Genomic DNA, 21,014 nt, shown 5'->3' with positions numbered 1-21,014 from the left:
GATGCGTTAAATGAATGGTGCAGAAGAAGTTGGTGGTTCTTTTCTCCCGATGCTTCTTCGGGATGCACAGTAGATCGTAGCACCGGCGTCGTGTGGTGCGCTTAGCCGAAGTACAACAACATCCGGCGATGAGTTTAAGCAAAAAGCAGGATTTAAGCGGCAAACCTCTATGCTCTGTGTTTCCTTACGTTGCCTAGCAGAAGTAGGATTTGCTCGATCGCATTTGGTGGACGAGACACTTCCGGTTTTAGACTCGCAAGGATAGTACGTAAGTGAGAAAATTTTTTTCGTATGCTTTCTTCGGCAAAAAGTGATTTAATTTTCAACCTTAATGCTTAATTGAAATGTATCCTCACTGTTGTAAGATAGAAACCAAGAGACATACACACAGTGCTGGTGAACGACTAGCCCATACCCATGCTACATGGGAAATTCAATTTCCTACCCTTCCACACGTGCCATGGCCTCCCTCCAACTTGATGCAGCAAATGATAAATAACCATGTGTTAGCTGATTGGCCGTTTCGCACCGGATGAGCCTCTCTTCTCATATGGTTGCATTTGCATCAAACGCCCTTCCCTTCCTTTTTTTCCAGCATACAATCATTCCAACCATTCCAGCACCGAGCAGTGGAAAAACTCCATACAGTGGAAAACACATGTTTTCATAATTGTTTTATTGCGTAAAAAAAAAGAGTAGCAAACCGTATGCCGCTGAAACTCGACTCGAAACCAGTATGCCACCGTTAGTAATCCACGTGTGGGTATGTGAACCGAGACGCCACCCACTGGCGTGACCTCCATCACAAACCTTCCTTGCTCGAAAACATTAAAAAAAAAAAACATTCAGCATTAAAAAACGCACGCACTATGTAAGCGCTCAAGGTGTCGGCATCCCCGACATTCCAACGGTTCACGTGAATTGCATAAAAAAAATGTACGGGATGCAATAAACAAAAAAACGTATAAAACTGCATCCACTAGCGGTTTTTTTTTCCGAAACGCCACTGTTTGTCGTGGTGCAACCATCATTTACAAACTGGGCTGGGATGGTGGTTTTATAGGTTTTGTATTTCGCAAACCAAGTAAGCATAATTTTGCAAACATAAACTCCCTCCATATTCCCACCCACCTCAATCCAGTGTCTGTGCGAAGGTCGCAGTCAACAATGCCGCATCAACAAAAACAAACTGGCCCGGTTAGTTTCACACCGAAAATCGACTAACCTCAAAACTGGTAAAAGAAATAATAAAGTAAGCGCAAATGTGTTTGTTTGGTTCCCACTCATGTGAGTCACACACAGTGGCTCCTATTTGAAACGAGACACCTTAAAATGTACTGGTCGATGCGTGATATTCTTATGACTCACACAATTCAAGAATTACTTCATCTAAATGGTTCTGACAGTTGTAGCTTGTTTAACTTGATTCTAACCGATGCTGAATAGTCCGTTCTCACTAAGAGGGGACGATCTGAATGAGTTATGAGACCCATTCTAACCGTGTGAAGATCGACGCCACTGATGTCACTATGACATCAGATCGCCCTTCATATCAGAACTTTTCTTTGACTTTGTTCTTAAATTTATTCAAGCTTCTAAGTTTTGTCTGCAGTGACGGACAGTCGCATAGGACACCCTTCTACAGTTCTCATCTTGCCTTAACGACCTTCTAAGGTCACGCCGGCCATCGAAATGGCTTACTAGACTTGCTGATACCACGTAGTTGATAAGTCAGTCCTCACTACGAGTCAGTTTACAACTCTGATAATAAACCTAGGCTCCTCGGTCTCTAACTCTTTATCCGGGTTACCTCCGGGTGCTCCGGACAATACTGGACCCTCCGTGGACACCCCGCAGTCTGCAGTTCGTTCTCGTCCTGCAAAACTCGTCTTCTTGCACGCCGTCGAAGATTGATCGCAGGATTCTGCGTTCGAAAACCTGTACGCCATTCTCAAAAATTCAAAAAAAAATTTCGTGCCCCCCTAATTCCCTTTTCTAGCCAAGTGGACTGGACTGTATAGCTCTTTACCATTTCCATGACATGATGAAGCATAAATTCTTTAGACCAGCTTCCTCTAGTTTGAGGATTTCAACGGTTTTGGACAATCTGTTTGCATGACTCAGGGTCGTATCGGAGTACAGGGACGCTGTGATGAATGTTCTAAAATGTCCCAATTCATCCCAACCCATTAGGTGTTTTGGGTGAAGGATTTTTCTTAAACTGATCAGGGTTGCCAATCAGCCCTCTTGCATGTACCTCAACATCCATGAGGATCCATAGGAAAGTGCAAGAAGGAGTACTTCTCAGCCTTCAGGTGAATTTTTAACCTTCCGAGGCTTTCCTGATCTACTGTGGCTGTCTCTAGTCGGTTAGCAATCGTTATAACTCTTATCTTATCAACACAGTAACCAAAACGCGCGTACACACACGAGCAGATCGCTACATTAGCACAATCTTTGCGCATGATTTATTTTCATCATCGTCATGTGACGGGGTGGAAAAAATTGTGCGACCGTGGCGGCCACAAGCGACTGATAGTAGGTGACCGTTTTTTTTTTGCTGATGTCCCACTGTGTAACACGAGCCCCCTTATCAACGACAAATGGTTGTGCCATGTCCGCTACTATCACATTACCTGTATCCCGATTTTAGTACTGAAAGCGCACACGCATAAACGAAAGAATTTCGCACTATCGAGATCGCATGTTTTTTCTAATCACTTTAGTGGCATTTTTCAGTGGAATTTGTTTGTTTTTCTCATACCCGGATTTGAGAGGAGCTTTTTTTATTACGTATTCCCCTTTTTATTGCGAAGCAGTTAAGTACACACGCAACAATTTGCACGATCATTCTCGAGCTAAGCCTTCGGCGCACTGTCACGCCAGCTGATGACGTCATGGCGACACACAACAGCACATGTACAGTGTGATTTAACACAAGTAGTCGAGCTTCTCGTCGATCGGTGCGTTGAAATCAATCTCGAAGAAAATGCTTCACCGTACCATCGGCATTCCAGGGGAGCTAGGAAATGTGATCCGCACCAAAATAATCCTACCGGATATCCGGATCAATGGCCCAACATTAAACACCAGCTCCAAGGGATTGACATTTTTGTGAGCTGGGTTTAGGACAGAGCCCTCGCTGGCAGCATTCCACACCGTTTGGTGACTTTTCCGCGTGCGTGTTTGTATGTGTAAGTGGGTATATTTAAAAAGCCACCAAAGATCACTGCGGGCTCCAGGTTTGAAGGTGTGCGAGAATGCGAGCGTCCCGTACTCACGCACACCAACAAAAACGCCCTCGCTCGAGTGCGCGGATTCCTCTGATCGAAGATGATCGTCGTCCAACACATACAAGCGCGCACAAAGAGACACACAAAAAAACAGCCCTTTGCCGCCCTGTTTGTTGCAGAGTATGACCCTCACGCAAATCTTACCTTGTCCAAACATTTCAGCTCCTCGATCGGATAGACCACCTTCTGGCACCGGGCACAGGATTTATTCATTTTGACGGCCGCGTGAGGATCCTTTCCGTACACACCGACTTACACACAGGACACGCCAGAGATAACCGTTGATCTTCTCACGGATGATGCTTGCTGCTGCACACTTGAATATGCTGATATCTCGGATGCTGCTCGGCTATGCTTGCTGCGATTGGCTTTTTGTTTTGCGGGGCACAATTCAATTTCAACCAAAAAATCGACCCACCACGCACTCACACACACACATCGAGTGGGTATAAAGCCAAACACACACACACGCACTCACACGTACACGTAAGAAAGCCCAAATTGATCTTTTTTTGGGGAACTTTCACCCGGGTTAGGTGGATTTTTTGTTGCTGCTACCTTTTTTGCCAGCTGTGCTGGGTGGGGTGATGTGCACTACCTTCTATATCTTTTTTTACTACTCTGCCTCCAGACCGTGGAAGATCACTTTTACGCGCTTCAAACGGTGGCGCACACACGCACGGGAAGGCACACAAACGCACACACACACAAGCGCGCGCACGCACAGTGACAACACAGCAAAGGGCGCGCTTCCTAGCACACCTTCCTAGAATTCTTCCTAGAGGAACGCGGTTTCCGGAACACGGCGGAAAGATACCAGGGAAACAAAACACAAGAAAAAAGCAAACAGCACAACGTTTTTCTTCAAAAACTCGGTGTCGCGAAAAACGCCGGGAGCTAGCCGCTCTATGCTTATGCGCGTTAAACGATTTATTTGTTCGCTTTTAGCAATGCTAACATAATTTTAACTGTTAGAATTTAAAACAAAACAATTCGATACGCGGGCACGTTACCGCTGCGGTACACACGTCCGTTCGGTTTGCGAGAGATGATCCAACTGTGAGAAATCGAAAGCGGCTTTATTTTTCTCGCAATACGCGTGCAGCGAGCAAGCGGGAGCGCGAGCATGGGATGTGTGTGCTTGACTGAGGAGGAAGACTTTTTGGGTCAAACAGTTGCTCTCACGGACGCGTTTGAATTGAACGGAGCGCTCTCAAGGCTCTCTGTAAAGTCCACTTGCGCATCATGGCGACACCAATACTACCTTGCAGGAATGTTGTGTTCGCTTCTCCCTTTGCTTAGAATTTTTAACTATTGCTCTTATTTGTTTAAAGAAATTGTAAAATCTTACAAAAATAATATCAGACCTCAAACATAAAATATTAAGTTTAATAACTATTGTTTTTAATAGTTTATCCATGAGTGGGAATAATTTAACAATTCGATTGAATATTAAATTCCATCTCACGCTACCCCGGGAGCAAAATGTCACTTCTCATTACAGTGAGAAGCATCTGCTCACTATAGTGAGAATTGAGATTTAGTTCCTAGGATAGGCATGGAAAATTTAATGTACGGAGGTGCAGTGCAGTGCCTAATCTAATTTAAAAGCTAACGCAACGTTGTGAATTATTTAAAAAGTGAATGTAACAGTGAAGACTTTTTATTATTAAATCATTTAATGTGTGAGATAAACTACGCAAAGGAAGCCAAATATCCTTTTCCTAGTAAAGCACGTGCTAGAGCACGAACCTTTTCTAACGATCTTTTTTAAACACTACAGGGTGTCTCAAGACTTTTAACAGGCATCTTGCCTACTTCATGATATTACTGCTTTTGAACCTTTATAATTTCTTCCCTGTCCATTAAAAATCAATTCATTTTCTGTATTTTTACCACCTAAACATATTATTCTTGAAAAACAAACGTCTAAAGTTCATTCAACGTATCATCCAAAGTTTTTCCACGTTTTTCCCAAGCACTTGTCAGTGACGAAAAATGCACCTGCGTATCCTTACTATCCAACACTAACACACACATCAACGGTGGTACACAGGATGTGTACACGAATACACGCATACCATTGTCTCAGTACACCGTCGGTCGGTGGTACGTACGAAACGGTGTATCCTACGCGCATCGCACACAAACAGACCCGACCAATTTTCTTGTGGGAAAATTTTCAATGAAAAATGGCAGCAAACCGGACGGTGCCGTCTCGTGTCGGGTGTGTTTAGACGGCGAAATTTTGGCCCCCGAACAGCTTGCGTAGGGCAAATAGCCGTTTGCAAAAGGTTGCACTAATCGCGTACAATGCAGATATCATAAAGTGTTGTGTGGTTTGCAGTGGAAAAGCTGGAAAATTGTGACCTACAAAATAGTCAAAAGAGCAGGCAAAGTTTCCAGCAGAAAGTGACACCCGTCCCAATACTCCCTGGAGAAGGTGAAGAAAAGTGTAGTAGTTTCTTGGAAGAAAAAAAGGCAAAACCTGTGCTCACATAATCCGGATGAAGAAGATGCACAAATAATACTTGGAAAACCCGAAAGTGTACTTGATTAGATTTAGAGTAGCAATTTCAATGCGTTTAGGTAAAAGTCCCGTTTAGTCTGCAGAAATACGTTTCCTCCCCCCCCCCAAGAAGGGATGTAGAAACGTACACACGTACACGCGCGCACAGACACACAGGGGTGTGCTATCCAGTCCCCGAGTTAGCCCAAGGGGTGGAAAAATCGATACACCGACCACGGAACCGGCAACCCCTAGTAGCGTTTAACGTTACACCATCTTTTCGTGTGTCTGCCGTCATCAACCGTCGACGAACCGTGGGTTTGTCAAGTTTTTTTTAAGTGTACAACGAGAAGAAACTGCCCTATTTCCTTCTGTGAAAATTGGTTAGCAAAAGTGCTTAGTGAATCCTCGCATAGAAAGCCACATTTCTTTTGGGTGATAATTGTGCAAATTAATCTTGAAGTTGATTGCATTTTGCATAATCGTTTGGGAAGCAAATGATGAGATAATATACCTAAACGGTTCGAAAAACTAGTGATCCCTAGTGTGTTTGTTGAGTGATTGTGTGCACTATTTTTGTCAACGTTGTTCCATTATTTCGGTCGTGTGCTCTATCAAATCGATACTCCGATACCAGTAGACAGATCACATATGACCTCACCGTCGTGCCTAAGTTTGTTTCAGTAGTGTGGCAGTATTTTCTTATCGTGGCGCCTCCTTCTCCAGTTGATTTCTGAAGTGGTAACATCCTGACAAGGCAGCTTCGGCAGCAGACGATTGAGTCATCCTGCTATCCGTTCGTAAACGTTGGTGCTTCATCTTTGAGTGTCCCAGCTACCATGTGGTGCAATTCTACGCGAGTGCTACATTTTCCGGTTGTAGTTAAGATGGAGCGTAGCAGTGTAGCCGTGTGACGAATTACTAGTGTGATAGCAGCATCCGTTATTCATCGCAACCATGGCCCAATAGAAATCATTCAGAATTGATCCCAACAACTTAGTCTACCAAAAATATAGGAAAATGCAGACGATTCGTAAGAAGACCAGTCCTTTAAAATGTAAGTTCTAATTTATGTTCGATTTATGCAGTTTTCAGTTTCAGGTTTTCAGGTTTAAATTGATTTTCTTTAGTTATTTTTTAAAAAGTCCTAAACGGATATAGCAGATGCTCATTGGAGTACAATGAATTGCATACTTTACGGCGTACGCATATGAAAACGGATGTCAAACGATGTGCAATTCTTCGGCGATGATATGCGTAACGCAATGTTGTCAAAAACAATTCTTCACTTTATTAAAGAGTATAAATCAAGCTACAATTTACGCAATAATACAAAAACTGATCATCGTTCTTGCGCTGTTATAAATTTGAATTTGCTTGCAAAAATAATACATAGTGCGATTTGCTTGCAGCAGTAATTGTACATCGAAAATCGATCTACAATTTTAGTCCGAAGCCTCTTTCGAACCACTGTCAGTCGTTGTCGTTTGTAAACAAACAGTCTGTGCGAACCAAAATCATCTTCACCAAAACCATCCCCTCAATTCATCTTTATTCCCGCGAGTGTCCCGTGTGTCCCTCCATCTTCATTATGTGTAATTTTAAATCTTTTTGTGTTGCTTTTACACCGTGACGTACAGCCTGATATCAAATCATCATGAAATCATAATGCAGCCGCAGCGATGAGTAATCAACAAGCACCGATGATCGTATGTGCCGTGCGGCATACCGCCCGTGAAGAAGCCTCCGTCCTTCGGTAGTGCGCCGAAGGCAACGGCAACTGATAGGATTTATTTTATCCATCACGAGACCCTACCGAGATAGCGTGCGATAGCGCTGCACAGATCGTTCTAGTTTATCTTCTGGCTGCATCCATCCGTCGCGTAACGTGATAATTGTCGGTCGTCACCTTTATCGTCGGTGTGAATCCATCGCCACTTTCCAGACTGACTGCCCAGCGGTCGTGTTTGTTTTGCATGCACAACTTTTTGCTGCTTTTGTGTGCTACCTACCACCACCGTACCACAGTGTGTGCAGTGTCGTTGTTTGTAATTGGTTTGCAAAAAGAATGCAAGAAGGTTTTCTCGTCTTGTAGAAAGTGTTTTGCTACACTGCGTGTGCGTGTATGTGCTTGTGAATGTCCCTGAGGATGGTCATTCCCATCTTTAATGTGCTCATGTGAATCAACGATAGACGGCAACGACGATCGGTTACCTAGTAACGTGAAACACATTCGATAAAGCAGGATGAGAAACACAACGCGCTCAACGGATCGTGGGCTTCTGCGACGTAAGAACCTGGAATAGTGCCTTATTTTGTTTGATCAGAAACCAGAAAGACAAGAAACGCACCTGGTATATCGATTTTCTAACCGTGCCTCGCGTATGCGGCCTATTTCTGTTTGTTCTCTTCCAGATCGAAATGAACCCGGGCGGTTCTTCGGCGATGGTGTAAGCTTCAAGGCCAAGCTCATCGGCATCCTAGAGGTCGGTGAGGCCAGAGGAGACCGGATGTGCCAGGAGGCGCTGCAGGTATGAAAAACCGGTGGTGTGATTTGGAGGGAGGGGCGGAAGGAGGTTCTCATTCACACAACTGCATCAAACAAACAAACCCAAAAAAAAAAAAAATCAAAACAAATCTGTGTCGAAAAGAAGAACGCGAAAGAATAAAGGGCCGTTCCCGCTCATCATCGGTCCGGTGTGCTATATTTAGCACAACACCCCGTCCCTTGAATGCATCATTCTCAACAACCACGCCTGCCATCATCATCTGGGCTAGGTTTAAATGGACCGCCATTCGCGCGATCTCTTGTCAAGAGCAGCGGGATGATGAGATAAAATGCCGGTGCCGAATGTGGAAACAGACAAACAGACAGACACACACTAAACATACAGCTGAATTGGCTTCAATTCAAGCTTGCCGGACGCGCATTATCTTACCCGCCGCCAGTTCATTTCCACCCCACCCCCCATGGCTTAGCAGACAGAACCGGCGCGAAGAAACAAGCGCCTGGAACCCTTTACCATGTGCGCAACGGTGTGTGTGTGTGTGAGCTTGGAGTTTTTATTGGCAAATTTACGATGGCAAAACATATAAATCATAAAACCCGCTTGCACACCGGAACGTGCGCCATGTACGACGTTTCGTTGCGGATTGTTACCGTAATATGGAGTTACGTTTTATTGAATAGCTGCGACACGGAGTGTGTGTATGTGTGTCTGTGTGTGCTATCCAGACAAAAACAGATACGATACACCACGGATGCGGATACCTTGGCACCTTTTGGTTGCGGAGATTGGAGACGCGCTTGATTGAACTGGGCCCGGGGTTCAGCACCGTTATGCATTGTGACACAGTGCGCTTTGTGGCAACGGTCTGAGGTCATGTTTGCCACACGGCGTATCAAATGTTGAAATCCGCTGGTGCTTAATTTGTCTCATAGCTGCGTGGTCGGTCGATCGATTGTAGCTTAGTTGCTAACAATATGATACGCTTTTGCACGTTTTGCCACTGAAACCGCTCTAGGGTCGGCCAATTGGAAAGAGGTGGTACACAGTTTGTATACAGTACGAGAAATTTCTATAAGCGCACATATACTTTTGACCTTTTGGTTCAATTTAATACTATATGGAACAAATAGATCAAATAACAAGATTATTGCACCAGAAGTTGCATTATAGAAAACACTTCTAGAACACTAAATTTCTAAGTTCGCGTACAAGCAATTATGGCCGCCACAGGACTAACCATTGATAATTCAACAACGGTTATAGAAATTTCCTCCAATGCTCCAAAATTCTAAAAATTTTATGTAAATAAATATCAACAACTCAAATTAGTATGAAAGCATTAAAATAAAAAAGTAAGCGATAATAATTTACTAAAATCCAAATTCAAAATATCTTTTAAAATGTGTTGCTATTTATAGGAATTTCTCTCACTGTACAGTGGAGTCAACCATGCGGAATTGGGTGCGAATGTAGTTACGTTTAGTGGAATGATTTATATGTAATGTTTTTTTTTCTATTGAGGCGTACTGGAACCGTACGGTCAATAGAATTAAATCGCGAACAATCCCAATTTTTCCCATTCCATTTTGGTACCATCTAAAAATAATAATGAACTATTTTCAGCCCATCGGAAGGTCGCCGTATTAAAAAAAGCTTGACATTATACGTTTGTTTGCTGTTTTACATTTGCAGGACCTCAAAATGGCAATACGAGCCGCAGGCGAACACAAGCAACGCATCACGATACACGTCACGATCGATGGCCTAAGGTTGAGAGACGAAAAAACTGGCGTAAGGCTCAGACACAAACACTCCTCTCTGACATCCCAAACTGATTTCCGTGTCGTCTCCCTTTCTTTTTCATTGGATTGTAGGATTCTCTCTACCACCATCCCGTGCACAAAATATCGTTCATCGCCCAGGACATGACGGATTCGCGTGCATTTGGCTATATTTTTGGTTCCCCCGACAGTGGGCATCGCTTTTTCGGCATCAAAACCGACAAAGCCGCCAGCCAGGTAGTGCTGGCGATGCGCGACCTGTTTCAAGTCGTGTTCGAGCTAAAGAAGAAAGAGATTGAGCTGGCCCGGCAGCACATACAGAGTAAAATAACGGCCCACGAACATCAGGCCGTGACGGCATCGCTCGCCGCGAAGAGTGGCGGCAGCAGCAGCGCCACCAACAACACGTCTACGCTGGACAGTGGCGGTGGTTCAAGCTATGGCAAGAATCATTCGAGCGACACGAGTGCACTAGGAGCGCTCGGTGGATCGTCGATCGTTGGTCCAAGCAGTAGCATTAAAGGCATGACCGCGGGAAAGAGTGAAAAGTCACCCGAATCGGTGGCAGATCTGGTAGATCTCGAGCAAGAGCTGAGCTGCATTCAGCGTGGCATAACGCAGATGGAACGTATCACACCGAGCGAAGGGCCGGGGAAAAGTGTGCTGGACGATGATCCGTTTGGAGATTCTTTTGCCAATATTCCGCCCGTAAGTTGCCGATAAACAGAGTCCGAATGGCGTCTGAATTGTTCATCTATTTGCTCCTTTCCTTTTTGCAGTCGTACAATCTGCTACCACCGCCCGAGTCAAGCAAACGGCATCAGAAACAGACACACCGTTCGAACGAAAACCTTCCAACGATGGAGTCGAGTCCGGCCGTATCTTCAACGCCTCCTCCAATGCCGGCACCACCCATTCCAACACAATCCAGCGCTTCTGGTGGTGGTGGCGGTGGTGGTGCAACGGTTACAGCTTCCCATACTGCTTCTTCTAGTGGCGGTGGCAATAGCAATGCACCACCATCGCAGGATCGCGCTGGTATGGCAGGAGGCAACACGTTGACTAGTAGTAACTCGGTGCAGAACGATGATTGGCTAAATTCTCCGCCAAACACGTCGCGCTTCGATCCGGAACCTGCACGATACTCAGACGAACCGAAGAATTCGGACGAGTCGGGAAAGGTATGTAAAGGAAACTATTGAAGATAACTTTTCGTTTTGTTTTTTTTTTGTATTAAACCAGAATAGAAGAAAACTAATTGTTCAGCAGAAATTCCACCAAATGATTGCAATTTTCCTCTAGCTTTAATATAAGATTCCACTATATGATTGCAAAATCGCCCAAGGAGCTTGTAATATTCCAACCAATGCAATAATAATATTATACATATTATATATATATATATATATATATATATATATATATATATATATATATATATATATATATATATATATATATATATATATATATATATATATATATATATATATATATATATATATATATATATATATATATATATGTATATATATATATATTATATGCATAATATTGCAATATGAAAGATTCCACTGAGTGCTTTAAAAATTTCATTTTATGTTTGGTCGATTAACTTTTGTCACATTTTTTTTTCTATGTTGCAGACTCCTCAATCAACCGGTGCGGCACAACCTTCCTCCTACACGGATGTTTTCACCGATCTGGACCCGCTGGGAACGGGAAAAATCAAACCATACATCGACAAGAAGTATTTCTTCCAAGAGCTCAAGAACCCACCCAAGAAGGTGTTGAAAGATTTGTCCGGCAAGGAAAGCACATTCAACGCAAACTTTGCACCGGAAGATCATGCCGCTTCGCTAGCAAATCTGACTGGCTCGGGAACGCTAAACGCGAGCAACATCTCTACACTGGCTAGCGGTAGTGGAGAGTTATTTAAGGCCAGCTTTGATGAGGCACAGGCAATGAAGAGCAATAACAGTGCCGAACCAGCGGCAAGTGGAGGAGGCGATGGAGGAGTTTCCGGAGGTGGTGTTGGCAATAATATGCCCCTCATAGACTCACTCGTCTGTAGTAGTGGATCAAAAACAGCATCAGTTGATCCGTTTATGGAGGATGACGATTTTTCCAAACTTCAGCTCGATCCGTTCGAGGCACACTTTTCCCGTAACGCTTCACCTCGCAATGCCGGTGGTAGCGAAGGCATAAGACCATCCGATACGACGGAGGATCCAAAATCCAACACGGAGGATAAGGATGGTTCGGTTTACAATGGGCCTCTGCAGGTGAATTTACCACCCGAATCTTGGGCCAGCTACATTAGCCAGAAACGCCTTGAGCGACAATCTTCCGAAGCCAACGCATCCTCATCGAACCAATCGCAAACGGGTGGACCGAACGCGCATCGTAATCGACCAGCAGCGAGTAGCGTGTTCAAGCAAAACACGGTCGATGTAATTTCTAGTCTTAGTTCCAGCTCGAAAAAGATGAAACCGAACCTGTTCGGTCAAAAGTTCTCCAAACGCGACTCCAACAGCATAAACATGCGTCGTCTGCAGGAAAGTGATTCCCTGAGCGAAACGGAAATGGCACCGGAACCTCCACCGCGGCCCGATTCCGGCTCGCACATCGAACCACCACCGCTGCCGCCGAAGAAACAATTTGCGGACATTGTTATCCGACCTTCGCCAAGAACTTCCCACGCTACCGGAACAAGTAGCTCTGGATCCACCATCACTCAGGTATCAAGTCATGGCCCCAGAGAGCGTTACGATTATGTTGGTTCGAAGTACGAAAGCAATCGATCTCCATCGGCTGGTTCCGATGCGCCACCATTACCGCTACCCTCTCGTAAGGTTGGTCGTACGACGGGTGAAACCGTTGGTCCTGGAAGACCACAAAAAACTCGTACCGATGACGACGATTATCTAGCACCGATTGGGAAAGCATTGGATATACCGACGCTACTGCCACCGCCCCAGCGTAAAGACGCCTCGAAAACGACACGCAACACCATCACCCGCAAGCAGTCGGAGACGGATCCGCGTAATCTCGACGAACCTACGCCACCGCCGACATCAAAGTCTCCCTCCGGCCACTTTTCGAAGGAGCTGGAACATCACCATCCGGCGCCCTCGTCCGCTTCGTTCCTGCCCGACATTACGCTCAGTCAATTACTAACGCTCGGTATCGACGAGCTGGCGACCAAGCTGAGCGTACCCGTGTCCAAACTGAGCACAATGACGCTCGTCGAGCTGACCACGTACCTGTCGGAGTTTATTGAAAATAGCAAGTACGCCGCTACGCAGCCACCACCCTCAGCGGCGCCATCTTGGGCAACGAGCAGCAGCATCAGCCAGGATAATACGACTGGATTAGAGGGAAGTGTGAGCGAATCACCTGTGTTTAAGGTAAACTTTGACGATGTAAATGAAGCTATGTTTGTGGCCAAGTTTGATGATAACTTTGGTGAAGACGAACGGCCTCGAGGTGGTGACGGTGGTTCAAGAGTTGGTGGATCCGGCGGAACATTTGTCGCCAACTTCGATAATCTGAATCTACAACCCACGAGATCGTCAGCTGGGATTGATGCGTCACACTCAACCCAACCGGTGGTAGACAAGTACGCAGTGTTCAGGGAGATTATTGAACAAGAAATTGGTCCAGACGGAACGGCGAGCGATCACGATCAAGAACAACAACGATCGTCAAGTCAGAATGATCGAGCAGATTCGCTCGACTTACAGAAAGAAGTCGCGTCAGAAATGAATCGTCTATCACCGGCTTTTATTGGTGGTGAGGGAGGTATGGGTGGTTCTTCCTCTCCTTTGCCTACTCTCGGTTCGTTCGGAGGATCATCCATTAGTCCACTCACACACACCGGACCACCGTTAACAAAGATCGATACAAAAATTACGCAAGTAATTTCCCAAGCGAAAGATCGCTACGCAGCCTTGCGGGACATAATTTTGGTAGAAGATCTTTTCGAAAAACCAGCACAACCAGCCCAGGCACCAATGGCGCGTATGGAATCGTCCTCGTTCGAAGATCGTGAGCTGGACGATGATGCCAAATTTGAGGCTAATTTTGACGATATGGAGGATCCGGCAGCAGCAGCTCAGCAACCACTGGAAACAACTTCTCCAGAAATCAATATTTCCGATGCCGATATGAATGAGGATGACCTGCAAGCTCAGTCACAGTTCCGCAACGCAACAACACCCCGGGAAGATCTCGAAATAGACGAACTAATGCAGAAAGCGGTTTCGAATCTATCCCTACACAGTAACGATCAACTATCGCCAGCACCAACGGGCTCAAACAACCAGTCGAGCTTGGCAGTGAAGGGAAGTCCGCTGTTGCAAAACACTTCAACTTCACCGTACCGACCGACAAGCATGTCCACCTCTACGACTTTGCTGAATGATATGATTGGTCCGAAAAGCAAATCACCAACTGGTGGCAACGGTGGCACCATGGTACAGTACGAAACCCTCTCTCTAGGGCAGCATAACGCACAAACGGGTCGGGGTGTTGGTGGTGGTGGGTTGAGTGATATGAGTACGTCACCGATTCCACCGCTAGGTTCTAAAGCGTCCATTGGTATGGCCAAGAGTCCCATCCTAAAACCGTCTCCAATGTCGCGAAGAGGCGAGGAAAGCAGCAGAAGCAAACCGACTCCGGCCCCACGCGGCCAATCGTCCAGTGATAAGCGTTCTTCCGGATCGATGAGTGACGGCGATGGTGAATCATCACCGGAAGGAGATAACAACGAAGGTTTGCATTATAAATATGCAAAGCGAAAAGGTAAACAATTTTACTCACAACTATTTTTTTATTTTTGTTTATTTTGACGCACAGAAGGTAAATTGTCCCGGATGACGCCTACCAATGCGACCGAATCCTGGGCAGTATTCGATCAACCGGAACCACCACCACCGTCGTCGCACCACCCGGCCAAAAGGCAAGATTTGCGCCACGATTCTGGAAGAAGTAAGTTGACTCAGGTTGTTGTCGTATCGGTTTAGTCGCTCATAAACAAATAGCCCAGGAGCAATGCTTCTCACCATAGTGAGAAGCATCCCGGCCGACAAAATTTCACTTCTTACTATAGTGAGCCTGGTCCTGGTTTGTTGCCTGTGATGATTTTGTTCGCTGGGTACTCCTGGAGCATTATGTCAGTTCTCAATGTACGCTATTTGCTATTCGGATTTGGATTCTAATATTCATATCCAATAGGACTGGGGCGCCCCGGTGGTGTAGGCGACAGCGGCGCCGGTTTTCAAACGGCAGGACCGGGATTCAAATCCCATCCGGACCGTCCCCCCGTAGTGAGGACTGACTAACCAACTACGTGGTATCGGCAGTCTAGTAAGCCATTTCGATGGTCGGCATGACTTTAAAGGTCGTTAAGCCTAAGAAGAAGAAGGGCTGGAATTCGAAGATTCGAATACGTTTTGGAATTGGAATTCACTTTTCCCAACACTAATATAATCCTTCTTTCTCTTCCATTTGCAGGAAGTGGTGATAAAAATGGTCCCGAGTCGCCTTGCTCCTCCGACCCCAAAGACGAATGGACAAAAACGGATCTGCGCGAGTATGGACGGCGGTGGCCTTCGAAAGGTCACACCTCGTCATCGTCGCGCGATGTTAGCCCCTGGGATGAGGACGGTCCGGACTATCGGAAACGTTCCTCGATGCATCCACCGGGCGATCCGTCGATGCGCCATCACCATCCTACCTCCGGTGAACGGTATCACCATCCACGCATGCCACCGCGGCGTATCAATTCCAATGACGAGGACTACGATGACGAGATGGTGGTGGTTAAGGATCAGCGTGGACAGCAGCGGCGCCGTATGAAGAGTGGCGTTGGTTCGCGCAGTCGGGATAACTTTGAGGATGAGCACTGGTATCACGATCATCACGTTGGTCCGACGTGGTCTTCCCCGACGGAGGATGACGATACGCGTGGGCCGCCGGGCGGTGAGCGTGGTTCACGATCGTTCGATAGGAACGCTTACGAGCGCAGTACATACGGGCCACCGTACGAAAAGCGGGAACCGAAAAGCTTACCACCGGCCTACGATCGTCGGGATTATAAAGGCTACGACAAGCGGAAGTACTATCGGGAGAGGGAACCTTCGCGAGGAGGTAGCGGTGGCCGGTATGATTACGATCCGTATACGGGTGATGCTGGGTATGGTGGGAGAAGGTCAGACTATGATGATGGTATGTACGAACCAAGGCCCAGCCGGGATTCGCGGGCAGCGCGGGAATACTTTTACGAACGCGAGCGAAAAAGCTTCGACCGCGAGAGCAACGAATCGTACGACAGTCGGGACCGGCAGCGTAGCTTCGGTAGTGGCGACATCTATGGCAGTTTGGATAGTCGGGCAGAATATCGTGAAAGGGATCGATACTTGTCGCTGGACAAAAGTCGGTCACTGCGCCGTGGCCTACGAAATGCTGGCAGTGCCCGTTTAGATCAGGATCTGGACCAGGATTCTGAGGGAGATCTAATGGGCGGTATGATGGGAGGCGGAGGTGGTGGTGGTGGACGGTCTGGTGGTGGCAACAGTTTACATCGCTCTAGTCAAAATATTGGACGTGCAAGCAAACAGCAACAGCAGCAACAGATGATGATGATGCTGGACGATGATGTGTGGGGTGTTTCGAAAGGTGCCAGTTCCGCGGCGGGTACCATGCCGTGGAAGAGGCCCTCGAGCGCAACGGAACAGCAGGAACAGCGACGTTACAACGAAGGTGGTGCTGGTGGTGGACGAAGTGGGCGTGGAATGATACCCGCCGCTGGTACGAATCTGGTCGGTTCGGATGGTGAAAAAGACCGACGGTTTCGTAAGAAGAGTCGAACGCGTGCCGACCGGAAGGAAGTCGAAATGCGGACGTCCAACTATGCGACGATGCGATACCCGCCACGTACCAAGGAGGATTATTTCGATTTCGATGCACCGGAAGGGGGTCGAGTTGGAGGTGGCGGCGTAGATGATGACGATGATGAGGATGATGAAGATGATGTGCCAGGTGGTAAGATGATTCTGGACGAACCGCTGGACGACAGTCCGGCGTACTATGGTGGGCGCAGGCAACAACCAGCCGGAGGACCTGGAACGGCTGGATACTATGGTAAATCGTCCACACCAAGGCAAGAAGGACGCAGCATGAACGATGCCCTCATTGCACAGGAAGCGAAAAAGATGGCACGATACGAGTACGAGGAGGAAGCGCTCAGGCGCATGAAGAAAAGCAATAGTCGAGATCTGTACTTTGAAGGTGGTGGAAGTGGTGGAGGAACCGGGTATGGTAGTGTAACTCCACCGAAGGTTGGTAACATTCAAAAGAATCATTCACATGCTCCGCCGGGTCCCGGTGGTCGACCCCTAGACTTTGAGTTTGATGAGTTTACAGAACCGGCCGGGCATCCTATCGGTGGAGATGGGTTTGAGAGTGATTTTAACTCTCCACCTGTCGGAGGTAGTGGTGGAATGACTGGAGGTCCGATTCCTAGTGGACGAGGAGAACCCGGACACAAGTCGTATCGATTCTCGAGTGATTTTTCAAACGATAAAGAACGGGGTCACTACGCACACGATCCTCCTCCAGCTGGATATCATCGCCAGCAGCAGCAGCAGCAACAACAACAACATTACAAAACCCATCAGAGCTCTGGCGGTGGTAGTTACGCGGATTCTGGTGATTATCCTCCACACTCACAAACGTTGCAACAGGCACCATCATCAACGACGCCTCCACCGGCATCTTCCGCAGGACATCATCATCATCACCATCGAGAACAGCAAAGCAGTAGTGGTTCGAAGTTGCGCTTCAATGAAAATGTAACTGTGTCAAAGTTTGATGCTGAAGCGACGACCATGTTTGAGGACGACTTTGCTGGCCGTTCCGATGGGGAACAGGATCCGGAAGATGGGCAGCAACATCAGCAAGGCTGGTCCTCGGCAAGCATCGCAACCAGTCCCGCGCCAGCGCTCGCTGCAACCGCAGCCACAAGCAATAATGGTAGTAACAAAAAGATATTAAAAACCTCTAGTCAAGCAGGGCATCATCAACAGCAGCAACATCACCAGCAGCACCAGCAGCAGCAACTGTTTAATCAGGATAATATCCGCAAATCGGACAGTATTAACATTTTTGCCAAAAAAGTCGACGATCCGTTTGAGGACGATGATTTCTTCTCCTCGTCCGGCGGTGGTGGCCGCGGTGGAGACCCGTTCGGTGGCAATGGAGGTCCCGATGCTGCAGGCCATCATGGTGCGGCGGGTAGCGGTGGTACCGCCGGCACCGGTTCAACCGGGTGGGATAAAAACTTTGCAAATTTTGACGATAACATCTGATTACTCGGTAGCCTGATGATCGAGAGCAACTTCCTCAGTCGCCAGCTGAGCCGAAGTTTGAGTGCCCGGCAACAGTATCAGTACTGCTGCCAACAGGACGAACATCAGCGCTACTCACTGGCCAAGGACATTCGGAAGCTTTACATGCGCATCAAGCACTGCAACCGATATCAGGTGTTTGTTTAAATCTGAAGTTTACAATAATCCAGTGCGTCACTGAGTCGTGTGTCTTTCTTTTCGTTTTTTTTGGAGGAATTCTCTAGCAAGTAATTACGTTTATCTGATTAAGTTTCAATGATACTGACGTAGTGACACCTCGTGGCTCTTGTACATCCTTAGTGATGTTACTAACCAAGTCTTTCTATCATTTCATCCTTAACATTCTAGCTTATAGTCAGTGCTTGGGAGACGTTCCGTATAGAATTTCATACCGGACCACCGCAGTAAAATGTGTCGTTTATTCAAATATGTGGCAAAACAGACCTCCATGGTGATAATTTTTAGGACGAGATGTGTTCAAAACGGAGACGAAAAGTTTTAGAGGTTTACATATTTGGATATTCTGATTGCAAATAATTGTATCTGATTTTGTCGACATACAGTGCGCTACAGATCAATAGGGCCACTAGTTTTCTGGGAATAACTGGAAAAATGGAAGGGATAAGTGAAAATAATGTTCTGCAAAGTTGTATATTAGTAACATTTTTTCATGTAGAAGTTGAAAAAAGCTTCAAATGTCATGAATATGACATGGCCCTTACGAAAATCCATTATTTTTTATGTAAATTATTGTTTTAAAAAGAGGCTCCGGGACAATTTAAAACAAATTTTAATAATTTTTAAAAAAGTCATTAAACCCTGGTGTGCAATTTTTTGATTATTTATGCAAAAGTTAGTATATTTCGATTTTTAGTATTTTTTTGTACATAGATTTTGGTTTCATTTTTTAAATATACAACTACAAAACATTACTTTTTCAAAATATACTATAATATATCTCTGGTACAGTACCTATAGCATGTGCCGGAGGTAAATAAATGCTGTGAGAAATGGACCTTCTTTGCGAAATGATTTGTTTTGAATGCGTTGTGAAATTCGAAAACCAAAGATCAAACTATACGACAAACTGAACATAATGAGGAATATCAAGGAATATCAAAAATACTTTTTCTATGGCCTGCGACAGCGGCACATTCTCCCATGTTTTGCTCTACAACTTTGCAGAACATCACTTTTATATATCTCTTCAACTTTTCCAGTTATTTTCACAAAACTAGCTCTGTTACACACTGTACGCGTTAATGTCTCCAGTCTCCAGGAAAAATGTAAATTTTCCTTTACTCAACTGATCACATCTCGTATCGTTGTAAGCTTTAATATTGATGCACATGCCATCTAACACACTTTCATCGCTGTTCATCGGCTAGAATAATATCGTTTACTGTTGAGATTTTGCAAAAAATACGAATAATAAATCTGTAAAGTTGTTTAACGCGTTACTACACTTTATGTTTTTAGCGTACAGAGAAGTTCGTGTGTGTGTGCACAATTACAATATTCATATTCATATCAAGCATACTTTCGTACATTAGTTTTAATTGCATACACGTTAACTTATTGACGAGCTTTTGTGGAAGCTTTGAAAGGAATAAGGATTTCAACAGAGATAGAAATAGTAGGCTGTCTGCAGCTGCTGGCTTGCTGGGTGGTGATGATGGTGTGCTGCTCCGAGGAGCTAAAAAGGCTAAAAAGGCATAAGGCTCGGCAATGTGGGGACACAGACACGCAGGATATGGGGACAGATGACGTTTTAAATTCCCCATTTTTTCCGCATTTAAAATTGTAGTAAATCGACAAAATTTGTGCTCCAAAAAAAAAAAAAACAGAGGAAGAAGAGATGTTTAAGACGGCTTTGCACACATGCTAATCTGCTCTTCCTCTCATGCGTAATATAAATAAAAAAAACTGATTGTAAACTTTTCGATAAAAAAACTGCACACCCACTGACCCATTACAACCTAGCAATCGATTGGTCCGACCTATGAAGGTATAACAGCGGCGTGGACGCAATATTAGCCATATATACTTACGCGAAACTGACGGCGGGAGAATGTGTAAACGTACTTCAATCTTAAGGGCAGCTAAACAATATCAGGAGGCCTTGTCAGGGTGGTGACAGGGTGCGGGTGCGTGTGTGTTTAGGGTTTTATTTTGTCCCTTCCTCAAGCAATTTCATCTTTAGGTTTTAGTCGAATCGGGCAGGCCCTTCTTTCAGAACCTATCAGAAGCGTTTTGTAGTAAACTATTGTGTTAGGGGCTTCAAAACGGTTAGGTTCTTCGCCGCAAAATCAAATAAAAACTGATGCCAACATGGGTGCGATGCAACAAATTTAACATCCGCGGTAGAAAAGCGTCCGTAATTAAGGTCACTACACTTAGGTTAGCAATAATAACTATGGCGCGATGACCGCACCCACACACACACACACATAAAGCCCGCAAGTAGTAACTTCAGTTGATGAATTATGATTAGAAGTAATAGAAGTGAC

The 21,014-nt window shown here is 45.6% G+C and overlaps 2 protein-coding genes across 3 annotated transcripts in view; one reads left to right on the top strand and one right to left on the bottom strand.

Annotated features, from left to right (window-relative positions):
- The window catches only part of LOC126561832 (LIM and SH3 domain protein Lasp), a 47,367-nt gene extending 43,828 nt beyond the window's left edge, over positions 1-3,539 (bottom strand). For both annotated transcript variants that reach the window (XM_050218163.1, XM_050218165.1), the window contains exon 1: positions 3,438-3,539. In XM_050218163.1, the coding sequence (XP_050074120.1) occupies positions 3,438-3,506 (69 nt within the window). In that variant the 5' untranslated portion in view covers positions 3,507-3,539. The remainder of the gene's footprint in view (positions 1-3,437) is intronic.
- A 4,509-nt stretch (positions 3,540-8,048) lies between these two features.
- LOC126561261 (protein disabled) lies at positions 8,049-18,650 on the top strand. The gene is made up of 8 exons (XM_050217227.1): positions 8,049-8,091; positions 8,218-8,333; positions 10,005-10,103; positions 10,187-10,801; positions 10,873-11,274; positions 11,740-14,869; positions 14,954-15,085; positions 15,611-18,650. Exons 1-8 carry the CDS (start codon positions 8,049-8,051, stop codon positions 18,463-18,465), a joined length of 7,392 nt encoding a protein of 2,463 aa, XP_050073184.1. The 3' UTR covers positions 18,466-18,650.
- Positions 18,651-21,014: the final 2,364 nt, after the last annotated feature.

Source organism: Anopheles maculipalpis, chromosome 3RL (genome assembly GCF_943734695.1).
Source record: "Anopheles maculipalpis chromosome 3RL, idAnoMacuDA_375_x, whole genome shotgun sequence".
NCBI lineage: Eukaryota > Metazoa > Arthropoda > Insecta > Diptera > Culicidae > Anopheles > Anopheles maculipalpis.
The sequence above is the reverse complement of the archived record's forward strand: the minus strand, read 5'-3'. Positions and strand labels throughout refer to the sequence as shown.